Genomic DNA, 22,600 nt, shown 5'->3' on the forward strand with positions numbered 1-22,600 from the left:
CTTCTCGCCGCTGTTTCCCTGTCACCTGAGCTATGGATTTATGACTCCATTTTAGCTTAAAGTAGTAAATATCATCTTATTAAGCCTCAGAGATGTGCACCACCCTGTGTCTGGTACAGCGTGGCTCTGACGCTCCTCAGTTACAGAGGATTTGGCTCTTCTGCAAGGGCAAGTGAAACTGATGACCAAGATGCGTGTAAATACTGGGCTGAGTTCTGTAAATGACAATCTCAGTGTCACTGTGCTCATGGGCAGTATTCATCCAGTGACTGTCAGATCTGCTGGCAATGAGGGAGATCACAGGTGTGTGCATAGCTATGGTGGGACCTGACCTAAATTCCACATGGGTAAAACCGTAGCGGGACCTCCGCTAGAATCTGAAGATTCAGTGAGGGGGGTTGGAGGTGTTTGGTGTCTGTTCTGATTGTGGTCCCTTCTGGATGACCGCAATGTACAACATCGCCTTTCTCTAAGAAAAGTAACCTGTGTGCACTAACCAGGGCCCCAGGACAGTGTCCCCCTTAGAGATGGGCAGAGGAATTTTTGTGGAATGTGCACTCCTCCTGCATAAGCAAAGAGTCTGTTAGAGGCACCCAGAGGCCTGAGGTCAAGCTCAGATGTAATTTTACAGGATGTCCCCATTTTGTTTGTTTGAGTAAAAGTAATATTGATACTGGTACAAAAATCAATCCTGAGATGTTAGTTATTAAACTGAGCCTAGGACACAAACATGCCAGGCCATCAATGTATGTGTATACACATATGTGTACATTTGTGTGAGTGTATGTGCATGTGTGTGCACACATGCATGTAGAGACCAGAGGTTGATCAAGCTCAGGTGTTTTACCTGAGATGTTTGTTTTGTTTTCTCAGACAGAGACTGTCTGTCACTGGCCTTTGGCTGAGCAATATGGTACAGCTGGTCAGCCAGCGATCTCCAAATGTTGGCCTGCCTCTGCCCTCCAAACTGCTGGGATTATACGCATACATCATCATGTCTGGCTTCTGGAGTTCAAACTAGGGTTTTACCACTTACACCACAAGTCATTTAACAACTGAGGTATGTCCGCAGCACTGACACTATGTGTTTTGAGGAAGAGAGACCCCTAGGAACTTTCTTTGGAACGTTTTCCTGCTCTTTGTAGTAGAATGTGTATTAATGGCTCAGTTTTTGAACAAAGGGAAATCAAGTTGGCAGTAACTCTTTCTCATGAGAGAAGACTCAGTACTCTTGGTTGGGCTTCTCTGGTGGCACAAGGGGCCCATATCACAGCAAGGGCAGGAAGGAGTTTGAGGGGTCACCGGCTCATGCCTTATTTTACAGAGGGGATCCAGGCAACTTGTCACTGTCGATCACTGGGGGAGGGTGGAGTGGGTATCAGCTTTCTGACATCCAATTTTGTGGCCTTTTCAGTCTCAGATGCTCCCCCCTTCTTTGGTCATTGGGCTTTTTAGCATTTGCTGAGTTTATCCATTTTGATACATTGCTCAGTCTTGACTGTGTGGTCAGAGCCAGCCAGAGTGCTGTGCTGCAGAGGCTCAGGGTGATAGTGAATGTGAACCAGGGGCCCTGTTCCCTCCACTTTGCTCGCGACCGAGGACGAAGTGTCTGGTTTGCAGCCAAGAAGCTCACGCAGGTGTGCTTGGCCCCTTTTAGAACAGAAGACTCGATAACGGAAGACGACAAGAGGAGGTATGTGTGTTGCCATGGCTGGTTTCACGTGAGTAGCTTTGGCCGTAGTGCATGGATGTATGTAATCACACTAGCCCAGGAACAGAACACAGCCGGGATATTGGCCAGGATGTGCACCAGCACAGACTAGGAATCTCGGCTTCAGCCTGGCAAGCTCTGCCCTGTGTGTGGCTCTGTGCGGTCCACTCCTGTCCTTGAGGTGACTTCTCCTCCTCACCTCTCCACTTCTTTCTCTTGCTCTTCCTCGGGTTTACTCTGCTCCGCTCCGCACTGCACCCCTGGGCTCTCTGCCATATGACACACACGTCTTTCCCTATGAGGAAGTGATTCCTGAATATACTACATTGCCTCACCCCACAGGGATCTCTGAATTTGTCATAAGTGGTGATTGACAGCTGGCACACATTCCTCGACCCATCACTCGGCTGTCTTAGCTCACTTCTTTCCCATCAAAAGCAAGATATTTAAACGTTTTACTGATTTAATACAGCTATTTCCCCAAAGCTTCCTTCTAACATAGAAACCCAAATGTGCTTTGAAACGTCCTGAGTTGTCTTCATGATCACATAATTGTTTAGAATGGCCCATGCTCTGTTTTCCGATGCTTCTATCTCTGTAGCACCCTTTAACTTGATCTGATTTCTTTTCTTAAAGAAACTATGGAGGAGTGTATGTTGGCCTGCCCTCTGAAGCTGTCAACATGGCGTCTAGTCAAACAAAGACTGTGCAGAAGAGTAAGCAAGGGTTTTGTGGGCTATTTCCTCAAAACAAAAGTGTGTGTGTGTGTGTGTGTGTGTGTGTGTGTGTGTGTGTGTGTGTGAGAGAGAGAGAGAGAGAGAGAGAGAGAGAGAGAGAGAATATATAGGTGTGGGTGTTTGTGTCTGTGTGTGTGTGTATAGGAGTATGTATAGGTGTAGGTGTTGTGTGTGTGTATGGGAATTGGTGTTTGTGTATGGGTGTGTCTATGTGTGTAGGTGTATGTATGTGGGTGAGTATTTGTATATGTATGTGTACACATTTACATTTCTGGGTGCTTGTGTGTGTATGGGTGTGCACACATGTATGGGTGTGGATGTTTGTGTATGTGCATGTATGCACTTATGAGTGTGCAGATTCATGTGTATGTGAGGGTCAGAGGAGAGGCCCTGGTGATCCTTGGGAGCTGTCTTTCCTTTTGGAGACAGGGCCTTTCACTAACTTGGAACCTTCCAAGTCCTTTACTCTGGCTGGCCAGCAAGCCCAGTGATTGATCCAGCCGCCTTTGCCTGCACAGCACTGGGCTTACAAGAGCATGCTCCGTGCGAGGTTTCCTTTGTAATTGTGGGTTTGGGGGCTCGAACTCGGGCTGTCATGCTTGCCCAGCAGGCACTTTACCTTGCCGACTGAACTATCTCCTTGGTCTCAAAGACAAATGCAATTTATATTTTCCACCTACCTGAGTTAACCACATGTTCCACAGTGGCAGTGAGCCCCGCCCCGTGTGAACTATGTGTTCCCTGTCACCGTTTCTCAAAAGTGCCGCCCACATGTTAAAGCAACCTCCACGAAAGCCCAGTTTGCTTGGAGATTGCGAATAGGGGTTTTATTTATTCATGTGCACCACAGATAACCTCGATTTCCGGTTAATTTCAGTGCTGATGAGTGTGAAAGGGGAAACCAGCATTTAAGCAAGTTGACGGAATGCTTGCAAACATGGCCTGTATTTCCATATCACAAAGGGGGACTTAGCAGTGTGGTGGCTACAGGGAAAAGCACTGCTCACAAAGCTATATCACCTCATTTTAAACACACTGTCATTATTTGTTGTCTGGTACTGCTTGCTTTATCATTCATCACATCTTAATATACCCAGTGTGTGTTTGCATGTGGAGATCAGAGGGCAATTTGCAGCAGTCAGTTCTATACATGTGGGCTCTAGGATGAAGCTTAGGCAGTGGGTTCCTGTACCCTTGGACCCATCTTGCCCACCCTCCTTTATGATTCCTACAAGCAAGTGTGTGTGTGCACATGTGTGTGCATGTATGTGTACATGTGCACACGTGTGTATGTACATGTGTGCATGTACGTGTGTATGAGACTATTTGAAGCTTGTAGCTTTTTGGAAAATATAATGAGCTTTTAAAAATCTGAACACTAACTGTTATTCTCTCTCTAAGATTAGAGGAAGATAACATGACGGCCGGATACTCACGAGGTACTTTGTATTTTCCTCAATTATCTCCTCCGTGTATTTTCCTGCTATGATGAGGAACTGCTTGTAGTTTCTGTGTGCATCTTAGAGATCTCGAATGCTGGTTTGACATCTTGGAAGCTCTGGTCCACTGTCTTCCCTGCTGCCATGCTTTCTCTTCATTTTTTCACAAATGCAGTATAATTGATTTCATAAGAACAAACTGCATGCCTGCCTAAAACACCAGGGTGCACCAAAACCTGGGAGGGCTTAGGGCTTGAATGACAGATGGAGACCTCAGCCAGGGAGACTCTGGCTAGGAATCCCATGAGGATCAGCACACAATGTGTAGATACTGTGTCCAAGAGGAGACATGTCCTATGGCATATTCTGTCTGGCACTCCACTGCGTGTTGGTCTTGGCAAAAAGGCCTAACCTCTTTTGAAGCCTCCCCTTTCAGGAGGGCTGTTTCCCAAGAGAGTCCATCTGTTCAAAGTCAGCCTTCAGGCTTGAATTCAGGCTCTTCCACAGGCTGGTTGAATGGGTTACCTTTCCCTTGTGGCCTCAGTTTTATAATCTATAGAATGGGTCTTTTGCTTAGACATAGTGGTTGTTGTTGTGACTAGACAGAATGAATGGTAAGTAGCTCTTGCTTTCATCATTGCCTGTGTCTTTATCTTCTTCCTTCCTATTCCCCTTTCTCTCCCTCTTCCCCCACCTTTTTCTCTTCTTCCTCCCAACCCCTTCTTCATATACCTCCCCTCCCCCAGAACCTAGACTCTAGCAGACCAGAAACAAGAGTTCTTTGCTATTAAGGTCATCTCTTGTCCAGTCAGGGTCCATCCTGGAGTTGGTAGAGACTGAGAAGTTTCCTGATGGAGACTGAGTAGTTTTCTTGCTGGAGGGCTGGGACATGCAGGGTCTACTTAAGGGAAGCCACAGCAGCCTTAGAATTGTTCTCTGGAGAATGGCTCATCAGAGAGGCAGCATAGAGATTTATAAAGACTGGAATCCACCCCTCACCCCCCCCCCCCAGCTCCTGAAAATTCACCAAGGATTTTTTTTTAAGTCTAGTATTTATTTGAATAGAGTGCCCCCCTTCCCCACACAGAATTTCCTGGCTTGCTGTCATTTTGTCCCTTGTAAAAGTCCCTGTGGGACATGCCTCCTGGGTAGGCCGAGCTGGAAGAATGCCAGCCTGCGCTACCATTCTCCCCTCCCCCTGTAATGCTGGTGATGTGTTTCAAAAGTGTGAGAACTGATCAGAAGAGGGGTCCTATAGACTCATGCTGAAAACCTGGTTCCCTCTGCTGCACACAGACCCCAGGTGACCTGTGCTGGGGCTCAGCTTTCTCACTTGCCCTTGTGTGTGGGGGGTCAGAAGTTCCCTAGTAACAGTTTAGCAGTTACTGCTGACACAGCCCCCATGGCTTTAAGTGGCTCGCTCACTGTTCCTGGATCCATTCTTTGACTCTCATCCTCTGCTGTCTGCTCTGTCTCTGACAGTGTCTCTAAGCAGTCAGTCGGTCCTGGTTTCCCTCTGCCTCACCTTTGAATCACCTGAAAGCTTTTCCTGAGTGACTGTGTGTCCATTATGCCACTTGTCTGTGACACTCCGACACCCGTGATGCTCCAGGCCCATCCTTGGGCAGAATCTCGATGCATGGACTGTCCTGGGAAGCTTCTGATACGAAGGGCAGACTGCACTATTTTTGGCTAACACCACGGCCTTTCTGAATGGGATTCGATTCGTGAGCGCAGTGGACTGCATCTTGAGCCAAATCGAGGAATGACTCGATGTTAGCACCACTTACATGATGACACCTGGCTCCAGAGTGGAAACCACGGCCATAGAGCTGTGACTTTTTAAGAGGCATCCTCTACCCAGAAGGGAAGTGATGGATGGCATAAGATGTGCTTTCCACAAAGCCAGCAAACAGCAGTTTATGAGATGGCTCTCAGATGCCAGTGTGGGCCAGTTTCATCAGCATTTCCCCAGGGGAGCTGCACAGGCTACGGATGCATAGGTCCCCCCTGCAGTACCGTGTCGGGAAGTTATCACTGCATGATCTATAGTGTGAGTTCAGTGCTGATGTGCACACAGCCTGGTCTGACCATTGTTATTCTGTATTTTAATTTTAATTATATTTTACAAGTCTCTCAGCATCCGATTTGATCTCTTTATTTAAATATTACCAATGTTTAGAACTATACTGCCCAGCACTGAATCTTAAGTAACTGTTGACTGGCTATTGAACACACTCTGCTTAAAAACAATTCAGCTAAATAATTTGCAGGCTTAGGACATGCACTTTTGTCTAAGTTGTGATTTTTTTTTAATGTGCTAATTATTTTCCTTCCCCTTTTCTTGTTTTTCCTTTATAGCTTGCTCATGAATTTGGAAGGAACTTGGCTCCCGGGACACTGAATGAACACAGATATCTTCAAACAAATTCCGAAAGGTCGTTCCTGCTGTGCCACCTCGCCCGAATCCTAGCTGTGTAGTGAAGACCATGGGTCCATACTGGATGTTGTGGTCATAGAAGGGACTTTGTGCCACCCACCAGTGAGAGACCATAAAGGCTGTTGCTACCCGGCCTGGGCCACCAGGCTCCACACCGTGGTGTTTCCCCTCCTGGCCATCCAGCACAGGTCACCAAGCGCATGTCTTTTCACTGATAATCTTTTGATAGTTTTTATATGACACAATCCTTATTGTATTTATAACAAGGTCATAGGGCCACATAAAGGAATTACCTGAAGTAATATATTGCCTCTTGTCTTTGATGTTTCTATGTCATTATTTTTTAGCTGTAAAGTTGGTAAATGGATTCTTATAACCATCTCCCTTTTTTTACTAGTTGGTTTAAAATTTTTATTTACATGCTGGGAGAATTCCCTTTGTTAAGAACATTGCAGCATTTGAAAATGAACTCGTTAAATGTGCATGCTATACACATGTGGATTCTTTTTAAAGTCCTCTTTTCTTCAGTCAAAGGCTTAAATTATAAATAGTCTCCAGCCACCCAGTTGCCTGTTCTCCCCTTGTGTAGCCTGAGCATCTCATCATGTTAACTCTGCACTGTCTCTTAGGACGTAACTGAGGACAGTTAATGTTTAGTGGGGTATCTGGGAAATGCTTAATTTGCTAACAATGTGTGTATGCACTCATGACAGCAGTATAAGGATCTCAGTTTGCCAATGTATTTCAACAATTAAACATTTTTATCCCTCTTTACCTGGATTTCTTAATTATTTTCAAAAGAACACTTTCAAAGAAGCCACTCGTGGTATTATCATATGTAAATAGAGTATGTCAGTATTTAAATGTAACACTGGTTGTCTTAGTTAGGGTTTTATTGCTGTGAAGAGACACCATGACCAAGGCAACTCTTATAAAGGACAACATGTCGTTGGGGGCTGGTTTACAGGTTCAGAGGTTCAGTGCATTGTCATCATGGTGGGAAACATGGCAGACATGGTGCTGGAGGAGCTGAGAGTTCTACATCTTGATCCGAAGGTAGAGGAAGATTTATACCATACTGGGTACAGCTTGGGCATATGAGACCTCAAAGTCACCCCCACAGTGACACACTTCCTTCAACAAGGCCACACCTCCTAATAGCGCCACTCCCTATGGACCATGCATTTAAACACATGATTCTATGGGGACCATACGTATTCAGACCACCACACTGGTTAAATATGATTACTCTGAAAAGTAGGATTTTTTTTTCCTAAAGAGAAAGGTGCAGTCGTGCATATTTTGCTAAATATAGAGCCATCAAATTGCTCAAAAACAAATAAATAAATTCTAAAGTAAAAATTACCAAGCATTTAGTAGGCTCATATTCCTGTTAATGTCCACAAGTTCACTATGACACTCAGTGGGGACATCAGTTTGCATATCACTAATGATAGCAACCCTGAGAAGTCTGAGGCAGGACAGTCAGGGCTTCGGGACCGGCTGGCTACACAAGGAGTTTGAGATGATACTAAACTACACAAGACCTTGTCTCAAAATAGTTTTAAATTAAAAAAATAGCAACTACATTGGCTTTGGAAAACTTAATTTCCAAATAACTGTAGACGGACAGAACACAAGGATAGGCTGGGGACACGGTAGTTTTCCTGTCTTTGTTGTTACTGTTCCAGTCTGAAATTACACTGTGTCTCAATGTCTCAATTAAATGTATCCGTTTTGTTTCCTCCTCTTCCCGATGATGTTTGCTCAGCTCTTCCTCAGGCTTTTGCCGCCTTCTGTGTAGGAATTTTGGAACATGTCCTTTAATGTGAATCTCTCTGTGCTCTTCTATTAGACTATGGTTACAGATCTTGATGGAGACACCCCCCCCGCCCCCTGAGATAGAATGCCCCTCATTTAATCAAATCTGAGAGCTCAGGATCCTATCTTATTACTGGTGACCTTGACCCTTGTACACAATTAGCCCAGGGAGTGGCACTATTAGGAGGTATGGTCTTGTTGGAGTAGGTGTGTCACTGTGGGCTTTAATACCTTTGTCCTAGCTGCCTGGAAGTCTGCTGCTAGCTGCCTTCGGAATAAGAGGTGGAACTCTCAGCTCCTCTTGCACCACGCCTGCCTAGATACTGCCATGCTCCTGCCTTGATGATAATTGAATGAATCTCTGAACCTTAAGCCAGCCCCAGTCAAATGTAGTCTTTATAAGAGTTGCCTTGGTCATGGTCACTCTTCAGAGCAGTAAAACCCTAAGACAAGAGGGACCTCAGCTCTCCACCACTGTTGCTAGTTTCTCCTTTCTGGCCTTTCTAAATGCACCATGAGTTTAGAACACTTGAAGATGGGTGTTGAACATCCACCCCCTGGAAGAATTTGGGTGTGTTTATTGAAAATATGATGACATTTTTGCGGTATTCTTGTTGTCACCAGGGTTCTAGTTATTTTCTAGGTACCAGGGGATGATTTATTCAGGGTGTATACTAAGCCAATCACTATTCAGCTCCTAGTTCAACATTTCTTTGGAAAAGAAACATTGTTACTGATGGAATGACTTGCGCACTGGGCCGCTGGGAACCGCAGCTTGCAAGTCATAGTCGGGTTGGCCTAGACTCATCTGATGGTGCGCTCCCTGGTGATCCCAGCCACGGTCTGCCATGCTTCCTGTAGGAGAGGGGAACGCTGGGGTAACCAACGGCTGTACTTGGTGCAAACTAATGAGTGCATCTAGCATAGCATCCGTGTATGTGTCTGCTACCCCACGGATTGGGTAGTGGACACTTTATTGCTTTAGATAAAGAAAAACTCTTTTACAGAGGAAAAGAAGCATCCTGCTAATTGAATATTTTGGGAGAGCCACTTGGAGACTGCAGGTATTCTGTTTCTCCTTAAAGCTTCCAAAGCTATTATGAATACTGTCTTTGGCTCCTGTCTTTCTGAGGGATGCTTGGGGACTGAGCTCAGGGTCTTTTGTGTGCTAGGCAGGTATACTGAGCTACACCCCTAGACCTATGCTAGGGTGCTGTGGCATAATTACTGGGTGCTCCAGTGCCCACTTTTTCTTTCCATTCCTTCAGAAGTTACTACTAGGAATTCTCGTATGTATGTATGTATGTATGTATGCATGTATGTATATATGCATGCATGTATGTATGCATGTATGTATGCATGCATGCATGTATGTATGTATGCATGTATGTATGTATGCATGCATGCATGTATGTATGTATGTATGTATGTATGTATGTATATATCATCAGTAAGAATATATGGATATTTATTTATCTTGCTCGTAGGATTACAATCATTATTATCATGCTTTCCTGGGTTTGCCCATCTTTGATCATTGGGTATTTTTCTGGTCTAGATTATGATATTCTCTGATTTTTTTTTTCTCCTGTCAAATTGACTCTCAATAGTGAGCAGTGCCACAAAACAAAGATTGTCTTTTTAAAAGTTAAAACTGCATCAAATTCCATTACAAATGAGCAGTGTCTTCCATATTATGACAAGTTTCAACATTTCCCTTCCACTAGGGAATCAGCTAAATTTAGAGCTTCCTAATTCTTGTATGTTAATAACACAGCCACCCACCTCTTGAGTCTTAAGGCAAATGATTAATGTCTTTCTAAAGTACTGTAAGAATCTGGACGACAGAGGAGGATAAACCATTAATGTGGAGACTAACAAAGAAAAACAGGGGCCTGGCTGTACTGACTAGTTTTGACCAACTTGACACAAGCCAGACTCACCTGGAAGGAGGAAACCTCCAGTTGAAGAATTGATTACATCAGACTGGTCTGTGGGCATTTTCTTTATTAGTGATTGACATAGAAGGGACAAGCCCACTCTGGGCAGTGTCAATCCCTAGGCTGGAGGTCCTGTGTTATATAAGAAAGCAGGCTGAGCAAGGCTAGGAGAGCAAGCCATTAAGTGTGATTTCTCCATGGTCTCCATGGTCTCTGCCTCAGCTCCTGCCTCAGTGTTCCTCATGGTGGACCATCACTTGGAAGTATAAGATGAAGTGAACCCTTTCCTCTTTGCCTTGCTTTTTATTAGCATTTTATCGTAGCAAAAAAGAGGTTATACACTAGTACCACCTTCAAAATACCTGAAATGTAAGAGTTTACACCTCTCCCAACAATATGCCCCCCCCCCTTTTTATGAGATTATTGTTAAAAATATAGTGGAGATGTTTGTCAGGGCATTTCTAGTTAGGAGGCTGTCTGATGAAAACATGACTTTTGAAGCTTTCTGATAGAGGAGACATACATTGTAGACTTAGTTGCAAAGATTGCTAATGCCTTCCTGGTTTCCTGCACAGAGGTTTTAATTGAGGCGAGGTGATGGAGGGAACTTGTGTTCTTCAACCACAGATGAGTGCCTTTCCGGCTTGGGAATTCATGAAGCTTGCAGTCATAGAAGTCATAGAAGCTGCAGGAGCTGCAGTGAAGGAGAAGCAAGTGCCAGGCTTGCAGGACAGGATGGATGCAAGAAAAAACACATATGAGATCATGCATATGTGAAGGAAGTTTTCATTTTTAATAAGTTAAAGTTATTTTTAGTGCATGTGTGCATGTATGTGCATGTTGTGTGTATGTGCGTGTATGTGTATATATGTGCATGTGTGTGTATGTGTGTATTTGCATGTGTGTATGTGCATTGTGTGTGTGTGCGCAGTGTGTGTGTGTGCAGTGTGTGTGTGTGTGTGTGTGTGTGTGTGCAGTGTGTGTGTGTGTGTGTGTGTGTGTGTGTGGTATGTGAGAGCCTACAGAGACCAGAAGATAGCATCAAGCCCTCCGGAGCTGGATTACAGGTGGTTGTGAGCTGCCCAGGGTGGGTGCTGGGACCCAAACATAGGTCCTTTGGAAAAGCAATGAGCACCATTAACTGCTGAACCATCCATCTCTCTGCCCTTTGGGTATTTTGTTTGGTTTGGTTTAGTTTTGGTTTTGGGTTTTTGTTTTGTTTTGTTTTGTTTTGTTTTGTTTGTTTGTTTGTTTGTTTTTGAGACAGGGTTTCTCTGTGCAGCCTTGGCTCACTCTACAGACCAGGCCTGCCTCAAACTCAGAGCTCTGCCTGCTTCTGCCTCCTGAGTGCTGGGATAAAAGGCATAGGCCACCACTGCCCAGCTGCCTTTGAAGAAATATAGTTTTTAGCTTAATTAATATATACCAAAGTTACTTGCAGAGCTCGTTTCCCTGATCTTATGCTATCTCCTGCTGCGAGCTGTCTGCAGCAGCCACTCTCTATCTTTGGCTGCCTCCTGCTGCATAAAGAATCCTCCCTTTCCCTGCCAGTGTAAACAAATTCAAGGCCACCCAGCCCCTTCCCTATCTGCAGGGACAGACTAGTGGTCATAAAGACCACAGCTGCCAGAAACCACTGTCCTTGAGAAAACTTCCCTACCCCCCCCTTGGTCTGAATTCTGAGGAAAACTACAAACTGCTTTGACCTTGCTGATTGCTGACTAAGTTTTCTGCCAAATTAAAATTATACTGTTGCTTTATTAGCCAATAATAAAATAGCTGTGTGAGCCCCTTCACAAAAATTATAAATTAGCTGTATTTTAGACAATCGGGGTTGACTCTCCCTGCGAGGCTGAGCAACCCGAAGCGTGTTGGAATAAAAACCTCTTGTTATTACAACGATCTATTGTCAAACTGTGTTTCTGGGGGTCGCGTTCTCTATACCTGGGCCCCGGGGGTCCAACACCCTTTGGCTTTTATTTTTATTTTTAATGATGCAATAAACAAGGTTAAAAAATGTCAAGCTTCCCCTAATAGTCCATGAATAAATCTGCATGAACTTAAAGATGATGTAATGATGGAATCGGAGAGCCAAGGGAAATCCTGGTAAATTGTCACCTGCCCGGAGACAGGGAAACAGTTTGATGTGAAGGAAGCATGCCATTCGTAAGGTGACATGTTGCTCTGCTTGATTACGTGAAAGATGAAAACGTGTCTGAAACCTGGAAACACTGGAAGAACAAATGGCTGGGAAACAAGGCAACATAAGTGGTAACCACGGGGCTACCTTGCTCTACACCTGAGAACTCTCAGCAGTGTTTGTGATAACCATGGGGCTATCCTCATCTACAAAGAACTCTCACATAAAGCGCCTGAAAATGTGAGCAAAGACGCTAAGAAGGTGGCTCGCTAAGAAGTGGCTGTAAATGGCCACTTTGAGCCTTCCAGGAGGGCTCATCACACTGAAGTCCAATGTCTGGAAGTAGCAACGAGGAGACAACTTGATGAGGCAACTCTCCCGTAGCCAACAACATTCCCCCCACCCCGTCCTGCGGCTGCCGGCGTGATGGCGTCATCACTCTAGCACCATTAAGATGTCTGCTCCTAATTACTGTGCCTTGCCCACATCACGGATGAATTTGAGGTTCACAGGCAAGAGCTCCCCTTATCTATACTTTTGAATTCTTGTGACCAAATATCTGACAGAAACACCTGAAGGGAGGTACTCTAGTTTAACTTGCTGCTGTGACAAAATGCTCCAACAGACAGCAACGGAGGGAGAAGGGGCTTATTTCCGGCTTACCCGCTTACCTCCAGTTTACAGCCCACCATTGGGAAGTGACACATAAGAGCCTGCTCGCACGTATCCACAGACGAGGGCAGACAGCAATGAATGCACGCAGGCCTGCTTGATTGCCTTCTTCTCTTCCACGGTCCAGAACCCCCGAGTAGGAGTGGCATCACTCACGGTGGCACAGAGGTCCCCACACCAATTACCAAGACATTGCCACCACCCAACCCAATTTGGACAAGTCTTTAATTAAGAATCCTTTCCACAGGTGATCCTTGGTTGCGTCAAGATGACAGTTAAAAAACTATCCTGGGAGAAAAGATTAGCGTTGCCTCTGGGGATTTCACTCCTTCGTACTGGGGACAGAATGGGGGAGCTTACGGAGGAGAGAGATTGTGGTGAGACAGAGCCAGGGTCCCGAGTCAGCAGCTGTGTAACCTTTAAGACCGGGTCCTGAAGGCCGGCTTCCACCAGAGAAGCCCCACCCTGTACAGCCCCAATGGTTTGAATCTGAAGTGTATGCCATGGGCTCATAGTTTAAACTCTGTTCTCAGGTTTGTAGGGATATTGCGCAGGGATTGGCCATTTCTCTTCCTTCCCTTCATATTCTCCAAAGGCACGGGATGGTCAACACTGAGGGAGGCTATACAACAGGTCTCTATGCTGACTCCAAGGGACAGCTCACCACAATGCTTTACAAGCTCAGCCGCATTCCTTTGTTCCAGTGTTTTCTGAGGTCCTCCCCCCACCCCCAATCTCTTTCCCTCTCTAATGCTGCAGACCATACCAGCACCATCTTGTACCTGGAGGGTCCCTGCTTCTCATTCCTCAGTGAATACCACTCCTCCGCACAGTGGGCTCAGCCCAGGCAGGGTTCACCTAGTGGAGCTGCTATTGAATGTAATGCTGGCTGGCATTTCATCTACTGGACAGCTTTCTAGACATGTACAGATGTGATCGAATTAGATACTCACAGCAAGTGCCTCATCTTTATGGTTATAGACAACGTTGAACCAGCTTCTTTAATGATTGGTATAAAGTCTACAATAAAACTTTCAGGTTTCTGATTTTTGGTTTTAAAGACAGAATCTCACGTAGTCAAAGCTGGCCTTGAACTCACTGTGTGGTGGGGGATAGACTCATCGTGCTGCCTTCATCTCTCAAGTGTTGTGATACACCACGGACCACTGGGTTAGGTAAAGCTTTCGGACCCCTGTCCCTGTCCCCTCAACCCAAGACAGAGTTTCTCTGTGTGGCCCTAGCTATCCCGGATTTCACTCTGTAGACTAGGCTGTCCTGAAACTCAGAAATCCGCCTGTCTCTACTTCCGAAATGCTGGGATTAAGGTGTGTGCCACCACGTCCAGGAAAGCTTTCAGTTTTTAATGTAGAAAACCGACAAAAAAAAAAACAAAAAACAAAACAAAACAAAAAAAAAGAGTTGTGGCTGGTCACACCTTTCTAATACAAGCATCTCCTGCCCTCTGGTGGCCAGAGCATCTAATAGCGGCTTGCCCTCTGGTGGCCAGAGCATCTAATAGCGGCTTGATCTCTCTTCGTGTTTTGATGGGCCCATTCCTTGCTTCCATCCTAGCCTAGCAGGCTTCCATAGCTGCTAGCTCTGAACGTTGGACACTTTATTTAGCTTTCCCCTGTCTCTGTTTCCTTATGCATGGAATGAAGTCAGTGTCTGTAACAAAAACTTTAAAGGTCTATGTCTGAAATGCTTACTACATGCCCAGGTTAACCGACTGGATTCCCATGACAGTCTTGGTATAGAACAATGGTTCTCACCCTTCCTAATGCTGTGACCCTATAAAACAGTCCCTCATGTTGTGCTGACTCCCAACCATACAATTATTTTGTTGTCACTTCATAACTGTAACGTTGCTGCTGTTATGAATTGTAATATAAATACCTGTGTTTTCCGATGGTCTTAGTGACCCCCGTGAAAGGGTAATTGGACCCCCAAGAGGGTCGTAACTCACAGGCTGAGGACGACTGTTATACAAGAACAGATATTTGCACCCTACAGTTGAGGTGAATGAGGATCCACAGACAAATAACTTGAGGGTGAGACAACTTAATACTCAGACAGTGACGAAAAGGCCCGTTACAGAGTAAGCGTCCAGTGACATCAGTACATCAATAGCACACAGGACTGAGTCTGTGACAGACATGGCTGTGGAACACACTGGTCCGTTGCATGTGTGTCGTTGCTGTTTTTAACATTCGACTGTCTCTCGCATGGATGGTGCAGTATGTAAGTGAATAGTAGCTTGCATTACTTTCTAGGCATCTTTCCTGAGCCAGACCATAATTTCTCACTCCCACACAGGCGATGCCTGGGCCTCCTGATTCTCTTTTCCTAAATGATGTGCATTGCTCCCAATTCATGTCCACACAGAACCTCTGAATGTACCCCAATTTAGAAGCTAGGGCTGTGCAGATCTCATCAGGGGAAACGAGGTTACAATGGACAAGGGCAGGCGCGTCAGACCCAATGACGAGTGTTCTTGCAGGGGGGAGAAAACAGATACACATGGAAGTCAGGGATTGTGGGTAATGCCAGGAGCTAAAGGGAGCAAGGAGGGTGCTTCTGCTGCAGGGTGCACAGCCACTGGGGACTTTTAGCCTCTATTTGGGGGAAATAACACACTTCTGTTATTTAAATTTTAAATGACACGTTATTTACATGTGTATGGGTGAGGGTATGCAGGCTGCAGGTCATGTGTGGAGATCAGAGGGCAATTTGAAGGGGTCCATTCTCTCCTACTGGGTCCTGGGAATTGAACTCAAGTCGTGAAACTCAAGTTGTCAGGGTTGGCGGCCAACACCTCTACCCGCTGAGCCATCTAGCTGGTTCCTCCTTACATTACTTCAATTCATCCACTTTGTGGTGCCACAAAGGGATTTAAAATGTCACAAAGACCGAGGCCACCAATTCCTTACCCCGTGGAGCGATAGACACTGTAGTCACTCAGGACACATTGGTCTCTTAAAGCAGACCCTGCACAGTCAGGATGCCACAGCAATGCTAAACACCTGCAGCTGGAGGGTTTCCTGCTCGTCACAGCTCTTGACTGCACTGGATAATGTAAGGGTCGGATAATGAGTTGATCCGAACTGTTCAGTGGACCAACGAAACTGTAGCAAGCAGTCTGTTGCAATAGTTTTATATATAAATTTATAAGAATGCAGAACTCTTGGATTATATTACTCTAGGCAACAGATTTGCCATCTCTCCTTGAGACGGTCATTTTTATTGGGGTGTGCGTGCACACACACACATTTGTGTAGGTCACACACATTTGTGGAGGTTTGCACACACACACACACACACACACACACCCCTGTGGAGATCAGAGGACAACTTTTAGGAACTTGCTTGCTCCTTTCACCACATGTGGGCCGTGCGGAATCAAGCTTGGGTCATCAGAGTGCCTACACCATCTGAGACACCTTGCCACCCCAAAGTCTTATAGCTGGAATACTTTAACTTGACCTTAAGATTGAGAGCACTTTCCAGGGCCCCATAGTGGAAGCAAATGATCAGATCAACAGTCTGGAGCATTCTGTGTATGCTTATGATCAGATTAACAGTCTGCTTATTCTCCACATGACTTTCTCACCCAGAGAAGCAGAGACTGTGCTTCCTGTGGGTAAGGCTGCCTGGGAGAAAAAAAGTCAAGTTGAGCATGCCCAATGGGGTGTCTGTCTTAAAAAATCTTCCCACAGGAAACAAGAGGAGTGGGAAATAAGAGTTCCTATCTGTGCTGGCTAGTTTTATTCCAACTTGACACAAGCTAACAAGAGAAACTCAAGTGAGAAAATGTTCCTACAGATTGTTCTGTAGGCAAGCCTGTGGTGCATTTTCTAAAAGGAGGGTTGGGCAGTGCCACCCCTGGGCAGGTCGGTCCTGGGAGCAGTAAGAAAGCAGGCTGAGAAAGTACTGGGAACAAGCCATCACAGAGCGACCCTCCAGTTTCTCTGCCTCAGCTACTGCTTATTGGTTCTGTGAGACCCCGACTTAGAGCGTTTCTCCCTGGGAGGTAAAGCCCCTAAAACATTCCCCCAAGCTTGTTTTCCCTGATCTCTAAAAATACAGCTAAAAAGAAGCTCTTCGTTCTCTATAGCCAGCTAAAAGCTTTTTTTTTGTTTCAATACCTTATAATCAGAGATGCGATAATTGTAAAAAAGACCTAGCCAGGCGCTTGCCTGGCTTCCTGTGCCAGGGACACCCCTCCTTTCCTCTGCCAGAGAAGAGCGGTAGCCAAACTCTGCCCAACTCCTCCCAACTCCTCAGCAAGCTGTTAACAACCTTCTACTGTCGCTGCTGGGGGTCGAACTCCCCTGCCCTGCACGGTGGAAGGAGTTCGTCCTCAGTTAGCTGATAATAAAACCTCTTGTAGTTTGCATCAGGTGTGGTTTTCTCTCGAGTCATTGGGGTGCTGGCCAGCTCATCCTGGGACTTGACCGGAGGCCCAGCTTCGGGAGTCTTACAGTTCCTTCTCTGCTCAGGTTCCTGCCCGGAGTTCCCTTGGTGACGGGCTGTCACCAGCAAGTATGAGATGAAATAAACCTCTTCTTTCCAGTTGCTTTTGCTCATGGTGTTTTATCACAGCAACAGAGCCTCTAACTAAGATGGTGATTGGTACCAGGAAAGGAGAATTTCTGTCACAGACCTTATCATATGTTTTTGGGAGGATTCTGATGGCATTTAGACTTAGGGCTGAAAAAGCTGTGTGGTTCTCAGAGCTGAGCTTGGGAGATGAGCATTTTGAGAGAAATTCATTCATGTTTGATTTAAAAGCTGTCTATTTACAGATCTTCAATAAATCCCCCTGAGCCAACACATTATCACCAGAGAATGTGAGGTATTATTAGTGGTGGTGGTTGTTAGGGTTGAAGCTTCCTACAGACTCTCTCTACCTCTGCGTGAATTCCACTATGCCGTGATTGAAAAGAGGACTATTAGAATATCTGCTGCAGCCAGATGCTTTGATGGGTAAAGTCTCTTGCTGGCAAGCTTGACAACCTGAGTTCTATCCTTGGTCCTATGTGGCTGATGGAGAGTGCTGACACAGCCATGCCCTGTCTCTGACTCCACACAGGTGCACTGTGACACACTCACATCCCCACCACCCATACAGACACAGATAAATAGATTTAATAACAAGTAAAGAAACATGAAGTGAAGGTGTGGCTTGCATCTGTCATTCTAGCACTTAGAAAGCTGAGGCAGGAGGGCTGTCATGAATTTCAGGCCAGCTTGAACCTGTTGGGATTAATCAAATCAATAAGACAAACAAGAAACAAAACCAGACAAAGCAAAAACCAACACCATCACTACCACTGCAAAACAAAACAAAACAAAACAAAACAAAAAATAAAACAAAAAACCAAACCAACCAGTCAGCTAGCCAGCCAACCAACCAAGCAAACAAAACAACCCCCCAAACCAAAGGTTATTTGTGTAACTACCTAGACAACTTATGGGCTGTGGTGGTTATGAGTTCCATCTCCCTGGCCCACTTTCCCTTTCCATCCTTGGCTACATAGCAAGTTCAAGGCTAGCCTAAGCTACATGAGACCTTGTTGAGAAAAGGGAGAGAGAGAGAGAGAGAGAGAGAGAGAGAGAGAGAGAGAGAGAGAGAGAGAGAGAGAGAGAGGAGACAGAGACAGAGAGGAGACAGAGACAGAGACAGAGAGAGAGAGAGGAGAGAGAGAGACAGAGACAGAGAGAGACAGAGAGAGATCCCTCAATTATACTGACACACACCTTAGAGATGAAAGAAAAGGGAGGAAAGAACTCATGATCAAATAAGGAAACAGGATTCTGATTTCTTATATTTTAGCATAACAAACTGACCCCAGTGACCTCAGAGCACCGTAGCTGGATAGCTCCAGGCAGACTTGCAGGAGGTTACAGCCCTTCAGTCTGTGTTGGTGGCTCATGAGAGTGGATCAAGAAAGAGTGCAAGACAGAGATGTGACCACACTAAAGTCTTTGAAAACTTCTCCCCAGTGGCCTGTAATAGCCAGGCCCACAAACACCCCAAACACTGCTGTCAGCTGGGGACCAGTTGTTCAAACACACAAGCCTGTTGGGGCTTAACAGATGCTAACTGTTAACACTTGCACCTTTTAGAAATGTATTTGGGGCTGGAAAGGTAACTCAGTGGCTAAGAGCAATGGATGCTCTCCCCTAGGACCGAGGTTCAATTTCCAGAACCTATGCTCTCAGATCACAACTGTGTGAAATTCCAGCCCCAGAGGACCCTGATGCCTTCTTCTGGACTCCAAGGTACTGCACATATGTGCACAGACACACAGGCAGGCCAAACACTCGTGCACATAAAAAAATGAATACATTTTTAAAAATGGTATTCAAGTGTCTTCCTGCACTCACCCTGACTACTAGATGCTATGTCAGTCTGACTGTTGATTCAGCTAGGCAGTCCATCCTCTATGTACTCTTTTGGTCTTTGCCATTTTTAAGTATCAATACGTCTGGGTGAGCATGCCTCTTGACCTTTCCTGTCAGGTCTGTATAGTTCTGTTCCTTCTATAGCTGTTTATCTTCCTCTCTATATATTCTCCCCGAATGTCTTCCACTATATTTGCAGTTGTTTGTTCTTTGTGTTATTTTTCCTTCTTCCAAGATTAATTAATTCTTTCATTTGTTGTTGTTGGTTTTGTTTTGTTTTGTTTTGTTTTGTTTTTCTGACTCTTTTTTTTGTTTCCTGATCATTTTTCCTGTGTAGTCCTGGCTGTCCTGGAACTCACTCTGTAGACCAGGCTGGCCTCAGACTCAGAGATCTGCCTGCCTCTGCCTCCTGAGTGCTGGGATTAAAGGCGCACGCCACCACCACCACCACCACCACCACCACCACCACAACCACCACCACTCGGCCTTCCAAGATTTTCAAGATCTAGTCCTCAACACATCTCTTATTCTCCATGTCCTTTAAGTTTCTCCTTCCTGTGCTAATTACTATTGTTCTCATGACTGATACAGAACCTGCTGGCTCCTCCTGGGAGGCTTTGTGACAACCACTCATTAACTTGTGTTGGCTCCACTACATTTTGTCTATTTTAACTAATAGAATCAGCTTCTATACGTTTAGGCCTACTCTTCCACGGGGGTCTGCCTTCTGCTTGTTTTCTTTTCTCCTGATATTTGCATCTCTTGTCTTGATCAAGGTCCTCCTTGCGCCTCCCTGAATACTCTCTAGTCTCACATGTTGGCTCTGGATAGAATGATTTGCTGTTTTTTATTTGTTTATTTTTCTAGTCTTTTGAGCTAATTTTACTCCCTGTGTTGTATTTCTTGATCATGTCTTCATTTTGGTCCAAGTTCATAGGCCTTGAATGGCATCTATTATGCTACCTACAAGAGGGCTGAAGGTCCATATCATGGCTTCCCTGCCCCAGCATCCTGGTTACCATAGCCTGGTGCTGTTTCCATCTGTGAGAGTGCCCAGCAGGCTGGATGTGTCCACTCCCCCACCCGTGTGAGTGCTGCCTGCACATTGACATGCATTACCTCCTGACTCAAACTTTGGGGTGGGGGCAATGCTAATGTTTATCCCTGCTGAGTGAGTCTCCTCTAGTAACTTCCCAAACCTTTTAGAGGCAGGGGAATGTGGTCCTTCAGAAAGGGGCTGGGCGACCACACTGCTCTTCCGGCTCTCCTCCTTGCTCACTGTGTGCCCTTAGGAATGTTGGCTGACCTCTCTGGACTTCCCCCTCCTCATGAGTGAAATGAAAGCCAAGGTACTGAGCCCATGGCTGGAAGTGGAGAATTACTGAGACGGTTCATTTAAACATGAACAGATGGCACCACCAGGGACCTGAGGCCTCTTATCCCTTTCATCAACCAAAGCATCTTGTTTCCTGTGTCTCTCTTTGGTTCAAAGCTGGAAGCCCAGGCTCCACAAGCTTCAGGCTCTCAGGACTACAGGCCAGCTGGCACATGACTTGTGAAGTTCACGTCTTTATCAGGGTGTCTGCATGCTTTCCACAGCTTTGTAGGATTAGTTCAGCATTACCTGACAGACAGACACAGTGAGCCAGCATCAGCCTTGACCTTCCAGTAGAACTCTACCTCCCACACCTGTCTGACAGTGGTGTGACCCCCCAATAGCAGGCATACCTGTGTGGTGCTAGCTGTAGTATCTTTTAGTCATCTTTATTTGTAATCAGGCTAAGAAACAAACTTATATGGCCTGGGAAACACAAACTGGGCACATGCTGAGAGACATTTTCAAACAATACCATTGCATGTGCGCTGACAAAGGGCTTCTGTAGAAGCCCATTCTGCAGATAAATAAACTGAGCCTATTCATTGTATTTCTGGATGCTGTGACTAAATACTCAACTAAAGCAACATAGGAAGCAAGGGTTTATTTGGTTCATGCTTTTAGGGAATACAGCCCATGGTTGTGGTAAAGGCACGTGATAGGAAGATGAGGTGCCCCGTTGCATTTTATCTGCAACCAGGAAGCAGAGGGCAATGAATGTTGGGGTTCAGCTCTCTTTCTCCTATTCTCTTTTATTCATTCTGGGACCCCTGCCTATGGCATGATGGTGCCCACACTCAGGCTGGGTGCTTTCTTCTCGGGTAAACCTTTCTGGAAACCCTCACCCAGCAGCAATTCCTCCAGGTAATTCCAAACCCAGCCATCCCTCTGGGGCTAGAGAAGGGACACAGCTGTGTGCTGTCACATGATGGTAGCATGTGGTCACGGAGGTCCCTTGGATTGGCATCCCAGTTCCTTTACCTTCTAGCTGTGAGATCTGGAGTGGGTCACAGGATGCCTGGGAATCTTGGGATCTTTGTTGGTCAAATGAGAATGTGAGCAGTACCTGCCTATTTTGTAGTTATGGAGAGGATGAATAGTCTCTCTGTGTGTCTATATGTGTGTGCACACATGTAAGCACATTCCTGTTTATGTGTGTTTGTGCATGTACACTTGCAGGTGTGTGTTCATGTGTATGTACCTGTGTATATGTGTGTGTGCATATGTGTGAGTGTGTCTATACGTGCATATTTGTGTGCATGTGTACATGTGTGCATGTATGTATGTGTATATGTGTGTGCATGTGTATATGTCCATATGTGTGCATGTATATGTATATATGTGTGTGAGCATGTGTAAGTATGTGTATGTATGCATGTGTGTATGTATGCATATGTGTATATGTCCATATGTGTGTTCATGCATGTATACACATGTATATATATATGTGTATGCATGTATGTGTATATGCATATGCATTTGTATATGTATGTGTGCATATGTGTATGCATATGTGTGAGTATGTGCATGTGTATGTGTATATGTGTGTGCATGCATGCATGTATATATGCATGTATGTGTAAATATGTGTATGCATGTGTGTGAGTGTGTGCATGTATATATGTATATGTGTGTGAGCATGTGTGTGTAAGTATATGTATGAGCCTGTGTGTGAGTATGTATATATGTGCATATGTGTGTGCATGCATGTGTGTGTTATGCATGTGTATATGCACCACTCTCAGCCCTGGCTCTGGCACTGAGGAAAGAATTCCTCAACTCCTGCCCTCCCACCTAATTCCACTTCCTCTCTCCTTCAGATTCCTGATCTTGCTTTTAGCATCTGTTCTGCTTGGCCTTTCAGGAGCTGCAGCAGGGGGCTCACACCTTCCCCACAACCGTGTCCACATTCCAGAT

General features: G+C 45.4%; 1 protein-coding gene across 2 annotated transcripts in view; it reads left to right on the forward strand.

Moving 5' to 3' along the window:
* The window catches only part of CUNH12orf75 (chromosome unknown C12orf75 homolog), a 44,332-nt gene extending 37,213 nt beyond the window's left edge, over positions 1 to 7,119 (forward strand). The window contains exons 3-6 of one of the 2 annotated variants that reach the window (XM_021175114.2): positions 1,658 to 1,693; positions 2,348 to 2,427; positions 3,850 to 3,887; positions 6,249 to 7,118. In XM_021175114.2, coding sequence (XP_021030773.1) covers positions 1,658 to 1,693; positions 2,348 to 2,427; positions 3,850 to 3,854 — 121 coding nt within the window. In that variant the 3' untranslated portion in view covers positions 3,855 to 3,887; positions 6,249 to 7,118. Of the gene's footprint in view, positions 1 to 1,657; positions 1,694 to 2,347; positions 2,428 to 3,849; positions 3,888 to 6,248 lie in introns of both variants that reach the window. The other variant, XM_021175113.3, reaches the window with a different exon arrangement.
* Positions 7,120 to 22,600: the final 15,481 nt, after the last annotated feature.

Source organism: Mus caroli, unplaced genomic scaffold (assembly GCF_978045245.1).
Source record: "Mus caroli unplaced genomic scaffold, Mus_caroli_1 scaffold_9, whole genome shotgun sequence".
NCBI classification, from domain to species: domain Eukaryota; kingdom Metazoa; phylum Chordata; class Mammalia; order Rodentia; family Muridae; genus Mus; species Mus caroli.